Source organism: Talpa europaea (genome assembly GCF_964194135.1).
Source record: "Talpa europaea genome assembly, chromosome: 4".
Classification (NCBI taxonomy): domain Eukaryota; kingdom Metazoa; phylum Chordata; class Mammalia; order Eulipotyphla; family Talpidae; genus Talpa; species Talpa europaea.
In genome coordinates, this window is record NC_140070.1 from 116904421 (window position 1) to 116926120 (window position 21700).

Genomic DNA, 21700 nt, shown 5'->3' on the forward strand with positions numbered 1-21700 from the left:
AATGTAAATATTTCTACAATATGCTAAAAATTGTAAAACATGGTTATTAGTATTTAGCCTTGGAGATAATGAAAATACTTCATGATTTACCACTGATGCAGGATCAATAGATGATGGGTGAGATAAGGCTAATTTGAGACTTGCCAGGGCAGTCTGATGTGGACCTACTTTGATTGGTTTTCTAACAGAGAAGACTCCTGGAGATGGCGATCATTTCTTCTCTGCCCCTAGGGGCATATCTAAAACAATAGAAACATTTTGGAGGGGATCATTAATATTTGCCATCACATTGCTTCCCCCTGAGCAGGGATGAAGGCAAAGACAGAAAGTGTGCAGTGCTGATAGAAGTGAGAATGCCAGAGAAAAGTGGGCTTTCCAAGATTCCTATGGGACTGGGTGGGGATTATCATGAGACCTCAGACTCCAGGGAGGAGGGAGAAATGGCCCCACCCATCCCATCATTGACCGCTTGGGTTATGAGGGCATCAGGGGTATAAATATAATAACCAGAACCAGAGGTTTCCTGCTCACGGATGTGAGGGAGGGGAGAGGACCAAAATAACCACACAGCATTAATAGCATACTCCGAGAAGCCACCCCTTCTCTCCCAGAGCCCCTTCCAACACCCCTTTCAAGTAAGTCCTAACCTTGTGATGATTCACAGAAAGAAGAAGAATAGAAGTTACTGGCGTTTGTAGTAACAGGATGAGAAAGTGCGAGACTTCCTGTTATGAGTGTGTGACAGCTGGTGATAAGTGGAGGGCCCCGCACAGGAAATCCGCTCAGCTTCTGCAATGTGACCTGCCTGAAACTTGGTCTCTCCTTTAGTCTGGAGGTTGATGGCAGCGCAAAGGGGCGGCTGGACCATGGGTGATGTGGTAGAGAAGAATTTGGAAGGACCCTTGCCACCTTCTACAGACGATCCTGCTCCCAAAAGAGGAGATCTAGTAGAAATCTTAAATGAAGACAAGGTAAAATTTGACGACACGGGACTCTCCTTAATTCTGCAGAATGGCCTGGAAACCCTGCGAGTGGAAAATGCTCTGACAGATGTCATCTTGTGTGTGGACATTCAGGAATTCTCCTGCCACCGCGTGGTGCTTGCCGCAGCCAGCAACTATTTCAGGTCAGCACGCCTAAGACTGGAGTCAAATTGGGTGCAAGTTGTAAGGAAAATCTGTATTGATGTGAGAACTCAATCGAAACAGTTGGCAGTTGCATTTATGGTTTATGTATTTATTTAAGTTTGCGGGTCTATTCAAGACACAAGAAAAGAAGTGACAAAAATCTTAGCTTTTAGCATTTAAGTCATTTTAAAAGAAGATTGGCATTATTTAAAAACAATGTTTGTATATTATGGTCAAACTTCCAAGTATATGTCCTTGTTCCAGAGGATGGAAAATTACTGAAGTTGTGAGGACTTTTCTCCCTGGGTCGGACTAGTATGTTGGAAAATGATGCTCTTTGTTAGTGAGCAGAGGTAGAGAAAAGAGTGTGGCCCCACTTTTGCAGTTATAAAATAACTTGTTGAAAATTAGGGGCTTCTGCATGTGTGCAGTGGGTGGGCATGAAGGAAAAGCACTTGCCAAGGTGCATGAGAAGTGAGAGACAAGCGGGCTTTCCAAGATTCCTATGGGACTGGGTGGGGATTATCATGAGATCTCAGACTCCTGGGAGGAGGGAGAAATGGCCATCTGAGAGGTGCTACTTACAGTCAATTTGGAGACTTGTTGGGTTCCAGGCCATGCTGCCTGCCCCTTCTAATTATGGGACTTGAGAATGTACTTTAATGCTCTGAGTTACTGTGTTGTCATCCTGTAACATTGGGACAATGGGTGTTACCTCTCAGGATTGTTGTGATAATTAAATAAGAGATGCAAATGGGTCTCAAACAGTGCCTCATGTCTAATAGATGCTCAATATATATCTTTTTTGAAATTCTTCCCTTGATTTTGCTTGACTCAGCTCAGAACCATTTAGTGAGTGTTTACCTTTAGTCAATGCCTGGGCTAGGATGTGGGAAAATCTGGAATCCAATGACTATGGCTGTAAACCAGAGGTTTTCGCATCGGTGTAGACATGTGAGAACTAGTCCCCAAGGGAAATGTGGATGAAGAAGGTATTTGGGGGAACTTGGGAAAAAAAGCGACCCTTATAATTTTTCTTAATGAGGTTCTTCTTAACTCTTGGTTCAGGCTGAGGAAATTAAAAGTTATTAATCTATGTAAATATCATGGACGATATTTTATTTTTTATCTTTTGGAGTTGCCTAGCGGAAAATGTTTGGAATTCAAAGAGCAGGGTGAGCAGGTTGTTGTGGGACTGATTAAGTCTCACATGTAGACAAGGCAAGGGGATATCTGGGTTTGTGGGAAGTAGTGTCTACTATGCACCAGACAGACACAGTTATCTGACTTTATTTTTGTAACAGCATGATGAAGATGACTGGTAACTCTTTTTTACAGAAGAGGAAATGGAAACCCAGCATTATATATCTAGGCGTTGCTGGAGAGGGATTGTACGCATTTTAGAAATCTGTGTTACTGTAGTACAGACTGCCCACACAATTTGGGACTTATTCCACAGGAGACTATAAAGATAAAGCCTGGGCACAGCCATAAAGACAAATTTACGGAGATGAAGATACTACTTGCTCCACCAATACAGGCCATATACATTCACATTGATCCTAGACCTTTTTAAAAGTGAATGAAGACAACTTAGCTCAGTGTTCCGAAGACTTACTTTTAGGTTTACTCCTTCTGTTTTGAATCACTGGAAAACTGCTATCACAAAAGCTGCACTTAATCAGCAATTTTGTTAGTGCTCGGCTTGGCTATGGAATGGGGCTCTTGGCTGTGTGCTCTCCAGTACCTTCCTGGTCCTCAGATTTCTCTTCCTACACAGAAGGCATTGGGCTCAGAGCCTTCCAACCCCATTCATGTAGGATACTTCGGGGAGAAGCCTCCTCTAGTCTTTGCAGGAGGCAGCAGCAAAGGAAGCTGAAAGAGCTTGTGGATGTAGTTTCTTCTAAAATTGTCAGGTCGTGAAGGGAAATACCTGCCATTCTTTTCTTCAGAGTAGTGACTTTTGATTCTTATCTTGGTATTTCCAAGAAGACTTTCCTGCTATAATGAACACACTCTTGGAGACAGGATTCTTTTTTCCGCTGCCACCAGTAATAATAACTTGTGTTTTTGAGCACTTAGTGTGGGTCAGGCGCTGTGCCTCTGGGCCACATATGCAACCCCCTTTTGCCTTTTTAGCAACTCTCATGTACAGACAAGGAACCAACGCCCTGAGTGTCTCCATTAATAAGTTGGCCAAGTGGGATTTGGACTGACATGAAATCTGACATTGCCTCACTGCCTGTTTTGCTTTGTTTCTAAGGTTTTGAAAGGGGCTGGGAGCCAAGTTCCCCTTATGCTCAGATTTAGGAAGGTCAGAGAATCTGTTGTGAGAGGCTTCCGACATGGCCTTCTGTGCTTTGGAGGTACTGGAAGCTGATTGTTAAATTATTTAAGTTTTATTTCCTTTATTCATTGAAAATACAAACATTTTCCCTTACTGAGAGAACCACAATTAATTTAACTAGTCCCCTACGGACAGAGAGTTGAATTGTTTGTAATCTTTTGCTCTTAAAAGCAATGGTGAAATGAAACCTTATACATTTGTTATTCCATATATATGCGTGAGTGTCTGGGTGTGCATTTCTAGAAGAGGGTTTGAAGAGTCAAGACAAATGCATTTGCAGTTTTAGTGGATATTGTCAGATTGTCCTTGATAGGTGTTCAATTATTTGGCAAAATTGAAGAGCCTTGCCAAAAGAGAATGGCGACCAAACTTTGAATTTTCCCCTATCTGTAAGCTAAGAAAGAGTACATTTGCAGCTAATTTGCATTTTTCTTATTTTAAATAAGGTTGAACATCTGTTCAATCTGTTTAAGAGCAGCATGTTTAAGGATAGTCTGCCATTTTTTCCTGTGAACTCTTTATAGCCTTTTAAATTTGCATTGTATATTTTAAAATATAAACTGTATCTTTGTCAAATAAATACATGTGAATAGTTGTTAACAAAGAGTCAAATGATATTTAAAGGCTTATAATGAAAAACACAAATTCCTCCTCCCCTCCTCTGCCCTTCAGTCTTGCTTGTTAGATGCCACCATTTTCGACCATTAACTGCTCCTTCTGATATATTTTATATTTCTACAAAATATGCTTAGATTGATCTTTATTGATTTCTAAGTGTTAGGCACCATATATTGATTTCTATGTATGTCTGATTAGGACTTAGCGCTTTTGCCTAATTGTCTTATGCATTTCCCTTCCCTATAATCTCTCAATATGGTATCACATTTTGGGGGATGCATGCACTTGCATTAAGTTTACATTATGTCCAAGGAAACAGTTTCCCATTGAACCAAATGTGTGATATGATTACCTTTCTTGTACACCTTATTGTCTTTCCTGAAGTTAGCAATTCACTCTTTTTTCCATTTGCTGACTTTGGCGGTATCTTTTAAAAGCTCACCATCTTCACAATGATGTGGTCCATTGCATCAGAGAACTGGGATTCAGACCTAGTTCATTTAGATACTGTTCCATTTCTCCCCAGAATCTTCCTCATTTCCACCATCCCACATATATTCTCTGGACCTGCTGCTCAGTTACTGTATCTGTGTCTTGACCATTTCTAAGAATCCCCCTTAACTCTTTCCTATATTGAAGTTTTTCTCCCTTCATCATTTATCTTCTTCTTTCTTGGTTTACTCTTACTTTGATGGTGCATATCCTCCAATAACTTCTAAAAAAGAACATATTATCGTATTGAAGTCTCAGAACACTTAGTTCAAAGTGTTATTATCAGCAACACTTCAAAGAAGCAGAAACATTAACCTCTGAGAGTTTAAGTAACTTGTTCCAGGTCACAAAACTAATGGGAGAGAAAGCACTTCCTTGTGTCTTATTTCCTTCTGGTAATAAACTCTGATTTTGCAAAAACCTACTTTCCCTAAAGACTCAGGCAGAATGCCAAGGAAATCTATGTCAGCAGCTGCCATTATCCTGTAAATGTTCAGATTTCTGCTAGCTAGAGGGATAATGAAACCAATGCCTTGTGTCACTTTATACATGAGAGAGAAACCTGTTTGGTCACCAATTATTCCATTGTCTTTGCCACAAATTGCCCCTGGTCCCCAGCAACAGACATAGAAAAGCAGCTTCAAAAATTTATGTAGTGTCAAAAGACTAAGGGAGTGGGGGTTGTCAACCTGGAAATGTAACTGTAAACAAGGACTATATTAGTAACCCGGACAGTATAGTTCCCTTTGGAAGCCATATAAGTCTTGCCTGGAATGAGGAAGCTAGGAAAATATGTAGATTTGAGACCTAGAAAAGGGTGAGAGAGACTAAGCTTAGAAAGTAGGTCATAACCTACATTAAATGTGAAACAGCCAAATGTCAAGCTGTCCAAATATTTTCATATCAGAAAAGTCAGCGGAGGCATAGATTTTTTTTTTTTAAGATTTATTTATTTATACAAGCACTGGGTATAGTCAGAAGCACGGAAGGGCGAGAGAATTCACCAGAGCCAGAACGGGGAACAGGACAGGCAGAGTGATGAAATACACTGCTGAGGGGAGCAGCGGGCACGGCAGAAGAGGTCTGTGCACCATGTGGGACCCTCGCTGGTGGCTGGGGATTGAACCAGCACTGCAGAGGCTGCGAGCATCTTCACAGCCCAGCACTCAACCACTGTGCCACCAGGAGAGGCCCAGGGGAGGCATAGATTTAATGCTCATTAACAAAGCTTTATTTAATAATGCTACCAATGGCTATTATGAAACTATTAATAAAGATGCCATTTGTGTTGTGCCTATGGACAGGTCCCCAAGTCAGTCATTGAAAGGAGTTGTGCATACTGAGCCCTACCTCCCAAAGGATCTTCATCTAAACCTGGATTTCTCACCACTTGGGGGAAGGAAGCTCACTGGCGAGTATGACACGCTTCACCAGTGGTGCTGCTGTGGGAAGGTGACCATGTTGTGATGCCAGGGGTGGCCGAGGGAGGAGAGTAGTGGCCGCGTAGAGCCAGGTCATGAGGTTTCTCTTAATTCTATCAACATGGATTTAAAATTTCCAGGCTGAGACTGTGTCAACAGAAGCTCCTTTGTTGTTGGTGCTGCCTGAAATCCTCGCCTGGGCTTTGACCCCTGCCTTGTGCCTCAGTAGCTGTCTCTGGGTCTGGTTCTCTGTGGTTGTGATAAGGGAATTTTACCACTGGCAAAGAAACTCAAGTACAGGTCAGGAGGGGAAATGGTGTTGTACATATAGCCTATTAATTATTATTATATATTAATCAATCACCAGATAGCAGGAAGTGGGGCAAGAGGTTGCTCTTAAGTTTTGCTTATGGGTTTTAAGCAATCCTCTAAGTAGCCCTTAAAAGGCTAATACAGTCCTTTGCCTTTCCTCCATAATGGTTTAAGATCCAGAGATAAACAAGAATGTGTTTCAGACCATCTGGGTCTAGATTAAAAAATCCGGCTAATGTCAAAAGCATGCAAGATTCTGTTGTCACAGTGGGTACTCCCGATGAATTCTAGTGAACTGGCAATTATTCTTCCAGCTGTAGGTACTGTATGTTTAACTTTCAATGTCATCTTTTAGCAGAACCGGTATGGTGGTTAATATTGAAGTATTATAGATCTCTAATTCCTCATCTGCAATTCCTAAAGCCCCAAAGTGCTGAAAAATGAAAAGCATCTCATAACTCATTTGATGGCCATATCTGACTAGAACTGCACTCATCTGGCAGTGACATCTGTCCTGAACCGAGGGGAGTTTACTTAGAGTATTTATTCTGATTTGGGCAACTATTCATATGTTTGCTGGTGAGGACTAATGCATTGGATTAAGTGGTGCTATAGATGCTATATGATAGTCAAGACATGGTAATGTCCAAAGGTAAAAATGCTTTCTCTATTGGAATCCAAATTGAAAACAGACCTCTCTACCAGGCAGAGATGTGGCTGCTAGGACATTTCCTACGCAAGACAATAAAATGGATTAATATATGAAATTATTTGACTGAACATTTTTGGCATGGTAGTAAGTCAGATTTCTTGATCTCAAGGAATAGAAATGAACTGGCTTTGTTGTTGTTGTTGTTGCTGTTTTTGTTGAGATGAAGAGGGTTTGTTCGGGTAAGTCACAGATTTCCCTGAAAAGCTGGAGTACCAAACTCAGAAAACAGACAGGGACAAGGGAGGCCAGGCAGTGACAAGGACCCCCACCCCAAATCACCGGGAATCTGTGGGGGGAGCACTCCACTGCTGCTGCAGGACCCTGGAGACTGGTTAGCACAGTGACCTTCTGGGCACAGCCACAGCCACTGCTGTCATAGCACAGCTACCTTCACTGTCGCTGGAAACTACTGGAGGGCACTGCTGCCTCTGCCAGAACTAGTTCTCCTCTCTCCCTGCGCCTTGGCCTCACTGGCTCCCAATTTATAGCCTGGGGTGGTTTTATCTGTTAGGTCAAGGTTGAGTTACATTTATAAACCAGCTAAAGCTGGGAAAGTGAGCCTTGGACCTTGGAGCAGGAAGTGGCTTGTGCCACCCACCATGTTCTTATTCAAAGCGGAATTCATCACCTAGGGAGGGTGTAGACACTAGGTAATTGAGAACAAAAAAGGTCTGTTTTATGTAACTGCTATGCCAGGCCTACATTAGGTGCACCATGACTGTGGAGTATAAAGTAATTCCATGACCTCGTTACATATGCATCAGAGCTAAGGATCCTGAGAGAATGGCAGGCAAGAAGGCAATTATTTGCACCTTTACTCCTCTGTGAGTAACTCTGGGCACCCTTGTGGGAATGTGTGACATGAAGGCATCACCCATCATGATACCAGAAACAGGCTGAAAGTGTGAGCTGCGTGAAGTGTTTGGCCCTGTCTCAATGGCTTCTGTTCAGCAGACACCCTGTTTGGCATGAATAAAAACTTGATATTCCTCCTGCCATTTCAGTCTCTGATTAAAAATCATCCTGGTCAGAGTAGGAAGTCCTCAGAGTTGGGAGTTTATTGCATAACTTTAGAAAAGGGAAAGATAATAAAATGTGGTCATCATAGGAAAAATTGGAAGTTGCAGTTAGAAAAATCCAAAATGCTTCAGAACATTGTGGATCCAACAGGTCACTCATCTGACCACCTTGACCCAGATGCACTCTGCCTGCCCAGGGACTCCATTCCTTTCTTAGCATTGAGAGATACTTGCAGGAAGCGGGGAAGTTGCTGTTGTCCAGGGCAGAAGTGCAATATGTTTTCTTGAGTTTTCAATAACATGTCATCTCTGTCATATCCCTGGTGCCTAAGGCCATATTTCAGTCAAGATCAGAAAATTTATTCTTCTTCAGTTTGGAATAATATTCTACGCAGCTTTGAACTAAAACATAACAGAGAAATACTTTGAGGATTGCCTCTCAAGTTCTGAGCTTTAGTCCTGCATCAAGGCCACAGTAAGTAACTGGCCTCCTTTACAGATGGAGATTCTGTAGGTGCCGAACAACCCCTGAGAAGAGCTGGCTGCACGCAGAACGTGTTGTTGGTAAAGCTGCCTTAAAGCACCCCATTCACCATGTTGCTCAATGTTCGTAGGTTGGTCAGAATTCTTTGGTTGTGAGGGATAGGAACTCAAATCACATCAGCTTAGGCAAAAGAGGAAGGCATTTGGCCACATAACCAAATCATAGGAAGGGCTGGATGCAGCAGAGTCTGGCAAAAAGAGGAACCAGGACCTTGCAGACAGTTGGGGTGCTTTCTCTCCACCATTACTGGGCTTCTTTTTGAGGTGGGATTTCTCAAGTGTGCTTTTTTAAGTTTTTTTGCTTCATATTGGGAATTTGTTGGTCCACAGCTTTGAGACTCACTTCTCCCAGCTTGGTTCCCGAGTGAAATGAAGAGCTAACCTCAGTTGGAAAAGACCCCGGATTGGTCCAGCTCTGTTCAGTTACTCAGTCCTAGGGTAACTCCCTACCACTGTCAGGGAGGTGGGGTACAGTGAGGAGCAGCCTAGTTTGGTTTAGGAGTCCACCCTTGGCCAAAGGGGGGTGTTTGTGTGTGTGTGTGTGTGTGTGTGAGAGAGAGAGAGAGAGAGAGAGAGAGAGAGAGAGGAAGAGGAGAGAGAGGTGGGTAAAAGGTGAGAACTCCTGTTTCTCACTTTTAAACCACCTGATTTGAATGAAACTTGGGACCTGGCTAGGAAGGGCACCCCCATCACTTCATGGGGCTCTACAAAGAAGGAAACTAAATGTCCATTAAAGAAGGATAACCAGGGCCTCCCCTGGTGGCGCAGCGGTTGAGCACTGGATTGCAAAGCTGCCCGCAGCCTCTGCAGCACCAGCAAGGGTCCCACATGGCGCAACAGACTTCTCCTGCCACGCCTGCTGCTCCCCTCAGCAGTGTATTTCGTCAGTCTGCCTGTTCTGTTCCCCACTCTGTCTCTGGTGAATTCCCTCACTCTCCCGCACTTCTGACTGTACCCAGTGCTTGTAAAAATAAATAAATAAATCTTTAAAAAAAAAAAAAAGAAAGAGGGATAACCAATCTTGGTTCACTTTCTTTTGTTAACTGACTCATTGCACTTCTGTTCTTGCTTTGGCTGTCAGGAAGCTCAGTGCATTAGCTTTCCATAACCTTGGCACTAATGATAAACTCTTTTCCTACTTTATTTATTTAATTCTAATGTTACTACTGTTTTGTATTTTATAATACCTCTGTTGCATTAGAGTAAACCACCTTAAGTTCTTTTGGAGGGGCCATTTCTGTCTCCTAAGGAAAGACTATCATTTAGTCAAACTTTGTCTGCTATATGGGTAGGCATTTTTTGGTTGCATTTATCTTTTTTAAAAGTTTTAAAAACACAATAACTACAGAAATACTGATACTGCTGTGACTTTAAAAACAGTCAAACAAATAATTGCATCATATCCTTTTTGAGGAGACACTCAGAGGTCTACAAAACTGGTGAGCAGGTTTGGATGAAATGATTCAGGTCCAGAGGTCAAGAGTTGACTAGAATTCAAGCAATCGTAAAGTAAGTTCACTTATAAGGGACTGGATCATTTTGGTGTTGGGGAGATAAGGGTGTGGCAGTGAATAATTCCTGGAAGGTGGGTCCAATGAATGCAGCACACAAAATAATAAGACAACAAAAATGGACATTAAGAAGTTTAGGAAGAGTTTTGGGTAACTGGCTGCATCCTGAAAGCTTAGGAGAGCGAGTTGGCAGGTTATCTGTCTTACTTCAGATGACCCTTAGTTGGACAGGGAGAGAGAGATTTCTTAGTAATTGCTACGAAAACCTGCATTCCTTCTACACCTCTTCACTGGATCACCAGTGACTTGTAGGCCTATAATTGTGGAACTCTGGATCATATAATCTTTCTGAAGGTGCAAATATCTGGGGAAGTGGGGGAACATAATGTTAAACCTTCATTACTCTTAATAATTCAACTCTCAAGTTTTGAGTGGGTTTAATGAAATTCCATCCATGTATCCATTCATGCATTTTTTCAATTTATCCAAATTTATCAAGTGCCTACTCTGTGTCAGTCACTTAATATACAAAGATGAATTAATTATGGTTCCTGCTTGACTTTTGAAGTCACAATCTGTTAGCAGGGAGATATAATAAATCAGTATTTATAGCATAGAGTGACTAGTGCTATTATGGAGCTCTGCACAAGAGACAATGGGAGCTTAAAGACACTACCTCAGGCAGGAGAAAAAGAAGGGAAGACTACCTGGAAGAGGTGATATCTCAGCAGAATTTTGAAGGATTAGTAGGCATTGGCCAGAGAGGTCAAACTAAGGAAAGAAGCAGGGGGGAACATTCCAGGCAAAAGAAAACACACCTGGGAAGGAATGATGCAACACAGGTGCAGGAAACCCAGAAAAATAGGGTAGGAGTAAATATGTGTGGGCCAGTAAGGCCTAGAGATGGGCAGGGTCAGATCATGAAAGGTTTAGTTAGGTTGGGATGAAGCGTAATTTATAGGCAATGGAAAGCAATGGGAAGCCATGAAAGAGATTTTAAGCAGGAAAGTGACTCCAGACAGGTTTTAAAATAACCCTTTGGGCTATAGGGTGGAGACCTTGACAGTCTAAGGAGGCCCTCAGGTGGTTGCAGAATTTATAATGAGAGAAGAGTGTGAAGGCTGGGATTGCAAGTGTGTAGGAGATCTCACATAACATCCTGTGTTCTCTGAATCCTCAGGGCAGCTAGACCTCACAGACCCCCAACTTGTGGGTGGCCCTGCATCATGAGAATGGGGGAGTGGAGAAAGGGAGGCTGGAACAAACTAAATGGACCCCACCCTTAAGGGTCAACTCAAACCTAAATTGAGAAATAAAATGCAATTTTCTTTTTTTTTTAAGATTTATTTTTATTTATTTATGCATATAAGAACTGGGGTGTAGGCCAGAGGTGTGGGGGGTGAGAGGATTCTCCAGAGACAGAGTGGGGAGCAGAACAGGCGGATCTACTGAAATACACTGCTGAGGGGAGCAGTGGGTGAGACAGGAGAGGTCTGCTGCACCATGTGGGTCAGCTCCTGGCCAGGGATTGAACTCATGCTGCAGTGGCTAGCTGAGACATTAATCCCTGCACCACCAGGGAGGACCTGCAGTGTAATTTTATAAATCATTACCCATCCTCACAATCCCGTTTTAGAGCAAAGCTCAGAAAAAAAAACAAGTAATTTCAAAGTAACCCTGAACTTGCAGGTTTTGAGCACCTTAAAGGAGCTCCACACCATAGCCGTTATTAAAACCTCATTCCCTTTCTTAGCCACATCTCTGATGGGGACCTCTATCTATTTTTAGGGCTCCTCTGCATGACTTTTAAAAGTTCTGCCTGGGAGGACCAATTAGAAACAGGTGCCCTTTCTCTGGGGACTGTCACAGTCCATATTAGGGTGCAAGGTGTGGTGAGTGTGGCAGGGACTACATTTTCATCCCAACTCTGACTTGGCCAGAACTGTCCCAATCTGTGATAGCTCCTCCGCCTCAAGGATCTCCTGGTCTCAAGGATCTCTACCTTCCTCCCATTTCCTCTGGATTCCGTATCATGAATGCCCAAGGAACAATCCTGGCTTTCTAGATTCTTCTGTGGCAACTGGAGGTCTGGAGCACATAAGTGATCTTTTTTACCCTGTTACAACTGGGGTAACTTTTTGACTGGGGAAGCTTCATATTTAAGTACCCGGGGGTGGGCCTTGAGACCAGTCCCAGTTGGCATGTTCCCAAATGGGCAGAAAAATGTCTAAGCCAGGTGGATCCTTGACTGCTGGATAATGACATGGAGGTTGCAAGGAAGCCAACATGGGGCCTTAGGGGCAGGGATGGAAAATATTTAGAAAAAGAGGGTGCTAACGAGGCTTCAGGGAAAAGCCTGGTTAGGATGTGGCAGTGGACAGTAAGTGCAGACATTGACATGGCCCAGCGGGAAGTGAGAATCAGAATGGACCTCACCGAAGAACTTTGTGAGGGAAGTGGTGTTTTATTTGGGGAAGCCAGTTTGCATCTCTGGTAAGCAAGTGGAAGATGGACAAAGGCATAGTAATATGAAGAATAGCCAGGTTTTATAATGTAAAATCTCAGGTAGGAGGAATTAGGATGAACATCATGAACTACTCGGGGCTCCAGTTTGGAGAATCACTAGATAATACAGTTCTTCTCATACTTGCTTCACTCCACACTCGTTCTTGGCGCACATCATTATTTATTCAGCGGCAGTTATAGAAGAGTGGGTCTGGAGTGTGTGGGGTAAAATAAGCAATCCACTTGGCCTATAGGATTGCACTGCATGTGTAACTTACTTCTCATGCACGCATATGTCCATCTGTCCAATAAACATAACTGTGGGCCAGTAAATGAGAATTGAGAGAGAAATAAAATCCAATTTTTGCTCTTCAGATCTTTATGAATCTAACAGAGAGAAGACACCTTTAAGGCAAGCCCAGTAGAATGTGCATACAGGAACTTGTCTGCAGCCCAAGGGTGCTGATGTAAACAGAAGCATATGCTGGAAACTGCTGGTCACTGGGTGGAGCTGTGTTATGGGATGGGGAAGGAGGTGCACAGACCAGACTATAAAGGGCCTGGTGTGCCAATGTTGAACACACTTTAACATTTCTTTTTCTGGCCACTTTTTAGCCAACCTGCTTTGGAATTTGGGCCCATTTGTTATTCAGGGTTTTTTTTTATTCAGTTGTGTCAGGTAGTACTTGGCATTGCAAATGGCTGATATTCAGTCTAATTGGTTCAAGCTTTTTTTGAAAAAGAGAATTTATTTGCTCACATACTTAAAAATTACAGAGGTATTGGTTTCAGGTCTAGGTAAACCTAGTTTCCCTCCATTTAATTGTTCTATTGTACTCTGTATTGGCTTCTCTCTTAGGGAGGGTCTCCACATATGGAGGCAAGAAAGTCTCTTGCAAGTCTGAACTTTTATTTCTTCCAGCTCAGCAATTCTATTTGGAAGAATACTTTTCTTTCCCAATAATTTCAGAGGAAGTTTTGGAATTGACTTCAGTTGGACAGGCTCTTCCTTATGCCCATGCCCATTGTGAAACAAGCTCATGGCTTAGGAGATGTAATATGGGACATGGACCATGCTCACCGTTGGTCTAAGAGGTAGGGCTAGCTCCAGCCAAACCTCCCAGAGTAATATTGGAGAGGGACTATTTCCCCAAAGGAAAATCTGGGTCTTCCTACTAAAATGGCTGGGAATGATGTTGAGCAGGCAAAACAAGGCCTACTCATTATATATATCTGTATGGCTGAATCATTACTGAATCCTGACCACAAGCATTTGCTGTGAATGGTGTTCTATCCTGTCTGATCTTGCAGGACAGAACATGTCCTTCTTTTAATTGTAAATTTGGTTGGGCTGAGTTACATGGCATGCTGAGGTCTCAGCAATAGGCTAGTGGTTCTGGGAAGGACTCTGGTTCTATAAGAACATGGTTGGAATTCTGGTCCCCAACAAGTATGTGTGTGCTGTCCATGAGGAGTGGTGAACTTGGGCAAGAAACTTGGTAGAGGCACTTACTTGGAGGCCTGATGATGTTTGGAGTCTGGTAGGGAATTCCAACTCCTCTGTTCATTTGGAGTAAAGACAGACAGCATCTGGGGATTCAGAACCTGACTTTACATCTCAGAGAGATGTGTTTCTGGAGTGGAAAGAGATTAGCAGTGAAACTTTAAATCCTCCTCTGTAGATACCCCTCCAGATGTGTGAGATTTACATGTGTACAGCAAATAAGAACAAAGAATTACACACTATATCTTATTAATAGGGCTCTGGCACCACATCCTGTTTTAGAACTCTTAGTTCTAATGAACTGTGTTTTTGACTATAAGCTGAAGGTGTTATGGGGCAACCCTGATATAAAACGGGTTGTCTGGCTGTGGGTCCTCACCTGCGTGCTTAAAAGGGACTTATTAATACTCCACTACAGGCACACACAAAAGGTTAATTTACAAAGGAAAGGGAATTAAGGAAATGTACAACTCAGGGAGAAAATAGGGAAATAAAGTCTTTAATGCGTCCTACCCAATCTGCCGACCTGGAAACCCAAAGACACTCTCAGAGCTGGCCGGACGCTGCGAGCTGGCAGAGAGCCAAAATGGGGGGATCTCCTCCAAAGCCCACCTGTCTGGCTTTATACCAAACCTGGCTGCTTAACCCCACCCTCAGGTCCCAGCAACCTTCCCTTTGATGGTGATGGGATTGGGAGTTCCCAGTGTCTTTTGGCTTTGGTCTGGGGTGGGGGTGGAGTCCACAAAGCCTGTATGGAATTAGCTTTAGGACATCCTTTTCCCCCTAACAAAAGGACTCCATCTGTGCAGCTGAGCTAGAGAAAGACTTAAGAGATCAGGACAGGGCCTGAATCCATCTGAGCTCCCCAGGTTGAGAAGTGGAAGAGTACTTCCTCTCGCTGCATTTGGGAGGCAACACCAAACCGCACGAAATTCTAGGAAACCTGGCTCTCAGAACATGAAATGAGAAATCTGCAGTGAGGGAACTTAAAACCAGCATTCCTTGACCTTGACTTTGACCTTGTCCAACTCCATTCTTCACAAGAGAAGCTGAAGGACCCTGTTTGGGAAGTGACCACTCTCTAGGATCATTTGCAAAAGAATTATGGGTGGGGTCTGGGTGAGTCTAATGAAATTTATATTTTTTCCCCCACTGCCAGAGATCTTGATTCAGTAAGTCTATGGTGAGTGAGGATTCTGGACTTTTAACAAGCAAGTCAAGAATTCTAATGTACGGATGCTTTCACTTACAGCAGGAATACAGGGGAAGCAAATAAAACAACAATGTAAAAAAATAATAACAATTCAAAACACAAAAAAGCAAAAACAGACAATTATAAATCAGAGACATACTGCAGGGGAGGAGGAGGGAGAGGGATCAGAGGGAGGGAGGGAGGAGCACAGGGGACTGAGGTGATGGTGCACGGGTGCCTTGGGGAAGGAAACTCTATGGGGACTACACCTGAGGAGGTGGGGGGAAGCAAATATTGTTTAAAAATGAACAATGATGTAAAAAAATATATAATATAAATAAATAAATACCTAAAAAAAAAGAATTCCGATGTAGGCAGTTCAGAGAACATGCTTTGAGACCCACTGGCTTTGAGGCTGGAGTGTCTACAGGCCAGGGATGTGGGCAGGAATCCAGGGTTAGAGGTCAGAATGGAAATAAGCCAAATGTTTATGTACTTCTCTTGGTTGGTTTTGGAAGGTTTTGAGGCCTGCTTAGAGGTGCTGGGGACCATAGAGAGTGATGTCATCCTGTGCTAGGTCTCTCCTGCATCTGCTGACTCCATGCTTTCTTTGCAGTGAAACCCCTTTAATCAACTACGTTAGATTTACATGCAATGTAACTCCTATTATTAAATCCTTTCTTAATAATAGATCATTAAATAGAACATGATTATTAATTAAAGCTTGTTTTAGTCAATTGTATACATATTGACACATATTCTTAGGTAGAATTGAACTCAGTTTGCAACCAGTGTTAGAGCCGTTCTACCCCAGGATGTCTCACTGCTACAGAGGAGTTAGTTCTTGGTATAAATGGACTGGTAAAGGGCTTAGAGGAAGAACAGACCAGCCCAAGTGGAGCTGGTCAAGGAATGAGTGTAGTCATAACAGGGGGGTATAAATTTATAGGACTGTGATTAGGGTAGGAGATGCAGGAGGCAGTTCAGGGATAGGTGTGGAAGACTCGGGAGGAGGTAAACCACAGGGAATTTGGGTTGGATAGAATATTCTGAGTTGATGATGGTTGGAGTTGCAGACCATGCAAAACTCAATAGGCTAGAGAGTGGCATGTTCCAAGTGGGGGTGTGTCCTGGTCAAGCTGGACTTGGGGTATGATGGGAGTGGAGGATGCATAAGGCAGGCCTCCTAAGTTGTATCCTCCAGGGAGTGTTTAGTGATTCTTGGAGGTGGGGATTCCTGTCAAAAGCAAACATAAAGGGGCCAGGAAGAAGATGTGCATTTGTTCACTCATTTCTCCCCAATATTTACTGATTTCCTAGTTGGTTCCAGTTCAAGAAATGTAGTGGTGAGTATGGTACATCCCTTGTTTCACCCATGCCCTCGTGGGGAGACAGTTGTGAAACTAGCTAACAAATAGATGTATAATATAATTTTATGTAGTGACAAGGTTGTGTAGAAAACCGAAGAAGGTAAAGTGTCAGGGTGTGACTATTTTAGATTGGGGCAGTGTCAGAGAGGACCACTTTGAAGAGGTGACATCTGAGCAGAGATCTGGATGAAGTGTGGCAGGTAGCATTTGGGGCCATGGTCTGACTTTATTCCCGAAGATACTTGGGACCATGAATGTTTTTATGGCTGTTGTGGGTGGTAAGTTCACTGGCACAGGCTCTATTTTGGGGTGGGCACTGACTCACTGACAAAGTATTGGGCAACTGCTCCCAGCTGTGAGACTGTTTCCACTGTAAAATGAGGATCTTAATAACCACCTCTATTTTATAAGCTCTCATGAGAATTTTTCACTGTCTGTTTAGAAAGTATTTTTTATTGCACCAAAATTTGTATTTATTTCATGTATAAGCTGAGGGGTAAATGGTTAGCAATTAACCCAGCTGTGTTCTCAGAGAGCAAAACATGGTCTAGTTCACTCAGTGCTGATACTGAGTTGACCTCTCAAAATGATGTGCACTCCTGCTGATTTTCTTTGCTTTAACACACAGTTGAATGCCAGACCAACATCCAAAATTTCTGGTTTCCATTCTCTTGCCAAAAACCTGTATGACCTTGCTGTCCTGTTCTTGTGAGGAGAAAAGGGGCAGTTGAGTGAAGAGAGAAGAGGAAGAAAAGAAAATTTAACTGATTAAAACAACAAGGATGGATCTGGGGGAAAAGATCTTGGCTGATACAAAAGGTTCAAAAAGTCAACCAGGACCTCCCTGGTGGCGCAGCGGTTGAGCTCTGGGTTGCGAAGCTGCCCGGCAGCCTCTGTGGCGCTGGTTCGTGCCCCGGCTGCTCCCCGGCCACCGGAGAAGGGTCCCACATGGCGCGCAGACCTCTCCTGCCGCCCGCTGCTCCCCTCAGCAGTGTACTTCGGTCCTCCTGCCTGCTCTGCTCCCCGCTCTGGCTCTGGTGAATTCTCTCACCCTCCCGTGCTTCTGACTGTACCCAGTGCTTGTATAAATAAATAAATAAATCTTTAAAAAAAAAAAAAGTCAACCAGCCAAGTGATAAGTGATTTGTCTCTCTACCTCTTTCTCAATGTTTCTCTCTGTCAGAGTCTTTTGACTTTTCGATGTTTGTTTCTGGGAGATCACAAAGTGAGCTTTGTTTTGTAGTTTAAGAAATGGAGGACAGAAACTGATGAGTGGCATCCACAGATAAATAGGAGGAGAAGGGCGGAAGTGTAGGATGTGTGAGTACAATCACCTCTGTATTAGGATGAAGATCTTAGTTTTGGGAAGTACATTCTGCTACCAGCACTAGTCTGGAAACTTCTCATTTCAAAGACTTGACTGGGAGATAATGACTCTCCAAGATACTGGTGTGTCTGTTGCTCAGAAGGTCCAGTGACAACTGGTTGGAGAAATTCCCTCATAGTGTGGCTGCTGCCTCAATTAATACCATTTCTGGAAAAAGGTTTTGGCACCACCAAAAGTCACCCAGGTGTGCCTGGGTGCAGTTAATGCTGGATTCCAGTGGCACAAGTCACCAGCAAACCAAAGTGAGAACATACCTGTTAATTCTTTTTTGAGTCCTGCTCCCTTTTGCCCATTGAATAAAAGCCTAATTACCCAGCCTGCCTCCAGTGCCCTCCACAATCAGAACCCAGGTTATTTTTCCAGACTGATCTCTCACCACCCTCTCATATCCTCCAGATTCCAGCCAAACCACACGGCTGCTTCATCCTCTACGTGCCCACACTCTTGCATCTATGTGCTGTGCTTATTACCTGGAGGTCCTATATATTTTTAAAAGATTTATTTATTTATGCATACAAGAACTGGGGTACAGGCCAGAGGTGTGGAGGGTGAGAGGATTCACCAGAGACAGAGCGGGGAACCGAACAGGCAGATTGACTGAAATAAACTGCTGAGGGGAACAGTGGGTGAGTCAGGAGAGGTCTGCTGTGCCACATGGGTAGCTCCCTAGCCAGGATCAAACTTGTGCAGCAGTGGCTGTGGATAGCTTCATAGGTTGTGTCTTAACCCCTTGCGCTACCAGGGAGGCCCCACCTGGAGGGCCTATATATAAGCTTCACATATCACTTCTCTTTCTTTATGATAGGCCAGCCCTGGCCTCCACCGCACAGTGTAGGTATTCTGTGACCCACCTAGATTGTTATTTGTGTGTACATGTCCCTGCTAGATCAGGGACTAGTAGGCACTGGGATAGGACTGCTAGTCTTAGTGAGCTTGGGCTACAAAATGCCATACACTGGGTAACTTCAACAACAGAAATAAATTTTCTCACCATTTTAGAGTCTGGGAGTCCAAGATCAGGGTGCTAACACAGTTGTTTTCTGGTAGGGATTCTCCTGGCTTGTGGACAACTGGTGTGTACTCACTTCGCAGACAGAGATTCAGTTTCTCTTCCTCTTTTTATAAGGACACCAGACCTAGTGGATCAGGACCTCTTCCGATGACTTCATTTTAACCTCAATTACATCATTTTTCCACAGGGCACACGGGTCTTCTCTTTAGTCCTGTTACCAAGAATCTTGGTAGGATTCATATTCACACTTCTCTTCCAGGGCCATGTTCTGCAATGATTTAAAGGAAAAGTATGAGAAGAGGATCATTATCAAAGGGGTGGATGCTGAGACCATGCACACTCTTCTGGACTATACCTACACCAGCAAGGCGCTTATCACCAAGCAAAACGTCCAGCGGGTCCTGGAAGCTGCTAACCTCTTCCAGGTGTGTGAACACACAGGTTCAGTGCTGTCCTCTGGAGCAGAGGAAAGCAGCCATTCGCCAGAGACCTCTCTGGACTGGCTCCCAGGTCTGGACCTGGGATGTGTACACACCTAGCTGTGCTTACTTCAAAGGAAGACGGTACTGCTTTGGTGGTGACATGGGCATCATGCACTTAAGGAGGTGAAGCCAGGCGAGCTTGGTGCCTCATACATTTGGTTCCTGACTCCAGAAACAATGACTAAATTTATGACACCTAAGTGGAGCCAGGAGCTGTAACTACTACTTCATATGTGTAACTTCTACTCATTTGCACAATCTAGGGAGATAGTTAGACACCTCCACTTTACAGGTGGTGAAAGTAAGGCCCACAGTGGATACGTGACAAGTCTGTGACTAGAGCCCTGGGCTTGCCACTACACCAGACAGTATCTTGAGGTGCAGTGTCTAGATTTGGGGGCAAACAGGACCTGATCAGCACTTCATGGTGGGTATAAAAGAAGAACACGTGTCTTGAGGAGTATTATAGAAAATAAGTTTTGAACGCTTGCGTTTGACTGCTTTGATCTCGTAATAGTAATTACATTTAGCTTCACATAATAATTAGACCTCAATGATGTCAGTTGTGTCCACAGTTATCACAGGGTCCCATGCCAAATGGCCATCTTTGCCTAGGTCTAAGATTAAATCTTGAATGTGATTCCATTGGGATACAACAGAGATTCCCTCCCTGAGGATGTTGAGATTTATTTTAACCAGAACCCAGGGGCAGGTGAAGTTATCCCAGGGACCCAGGACAAGCATCATATCTTATCCACGGTTTGGGATTTGAGAAAGTAGTGACCTCTTTGCTCATCAGTTGGTCAGCAGTTGCCGGAAACGGAAAACAGTCTGGTTTCTTCTGAAGAAGGTGGAGAGCAAAGCGTTCCATGGTCAAGATCATGAGGACTGGTGTTACCTTTGGTGAGGCTGGAGTCTGGGTGGGATTTACATAGCCCATCAAGAAGGGAGAGAGGAAACTCAGTCATGAAACCATAATGAATCCTCGCTAATGGCATGTTGCAATGGTAACTGATTTTATTATTTCAGTTTCTTTAGAACATTTTATTTTATTTATTATTGTTGTTGTTGTTGTTATTATTATTGGCTTTTGCAGGCTCTTATTGGGATTTTACCAGGTACACAGCAGGCAGGGGTGCTGGTGGGCCGGGAGACTGGCAGGCCTCCCAGCCCCCAGCAAGTCTTCACTCTTTCTGGGCTCGCTGGCCTTCTCTCATGGCCTCTGCTTCTCTGCTGGTGGTGCTCTTGCTCTTTCCCTCTCTCTCTGTCTTTTGCTCTTCTGTTCTTTAGAACATTTTAAAGTCACAGAGTGAGTAACTTCCAGCAGGACTGGTCATGCCTACCTGTTGCTGTGTCTAAGTCACCACCCACACATCAAGCCCTCGCCCTTTCTCTTTCCTAACCTGTTTATAACCTCAGCCTTATGGACTGGAATAGAAACATCCCTCATTTAGTGGAGGGAGGGGCTCAGCTGCTTCATACTCAGCATCACCATCTCATCCCCTCCATCCACTACTCCAACAATTAAAACTCAGGAAAATCCATCTCAAGTCATGAAGGAGCCTCTATCAATGCAGTCTTTATGCTTTTTCTGAAACACCTTTAAAAAAACAATATAACTCTGGCCTCCCTGGTGGCGCAGCGGCTGAGCGCTGGGTTGCGAAGCTGCCCGCAGCCTCTGCAGCGCCGGTTTGATCCCCGGCTGCTCCCCGGCCACCAGAGGAGGGTCCCACATGGCGCGCAGACCTCTCCTGCTGCCCGCTGCTCCTCAGTGTACTTCAGTCCTTCTGCCTGCTCTGCTCCCAGCTCTGACTCTGGTGAATTCTCTCACCCTCCCGCGCTTCTGACTGTACCCAGTGCTTGTATAAATAAATAAATAAAATAAAATAAATCTTTAAAAAACAAACAAACAAACAAAAAACAATATAACTCATCTGCACCAATAACCTTGAGCAGAATCACCCCCTTCACCATTATTACAAAGTCAACTATAGCTGTCTTTTAAAAAATTAAACAGAAATTGTTTAAAAATATATATATTGCATCATAATTCATTTATATATAAATTGCAATTATAAAATTATATAAAATGCAATTATATATATTGCATCATAATTCATTTGTGTATGCTTGTATATTTTCTCCT

The 21700-nt window shown here is 43.5% G+C and overlaps 1 protein-coding gene across 3 annotated transcripts in view; it reads left to right on the forward strand.

The window, feature by feature from the left end:
- Window positions 1–839: 839 nt before the first annotated feature.
- KLHL6 (kelch like family member 6) overlaps window positions 840–21700 on the forward strand; it is a gene marked incomplete at both ends in the record, with an annotated part of 48672 nt that continues 27811 nt past the window's right edge. For all 3 annotated transcript variants that reach the window (XM_084231661.1, XM_084231663.1, XM_084231662.1), the window contains 2 exons: window positions 840–1126; window positions 19332–19497. In XM_084231661.1, the coding sequence (XP_084087787.1) occupies window positions 840–1126; window positions 19332–19497 (453 nt within the window). The remainder of the gene's footprint in view (window positions 1127–19331; window positions 19498–21700) is intronic.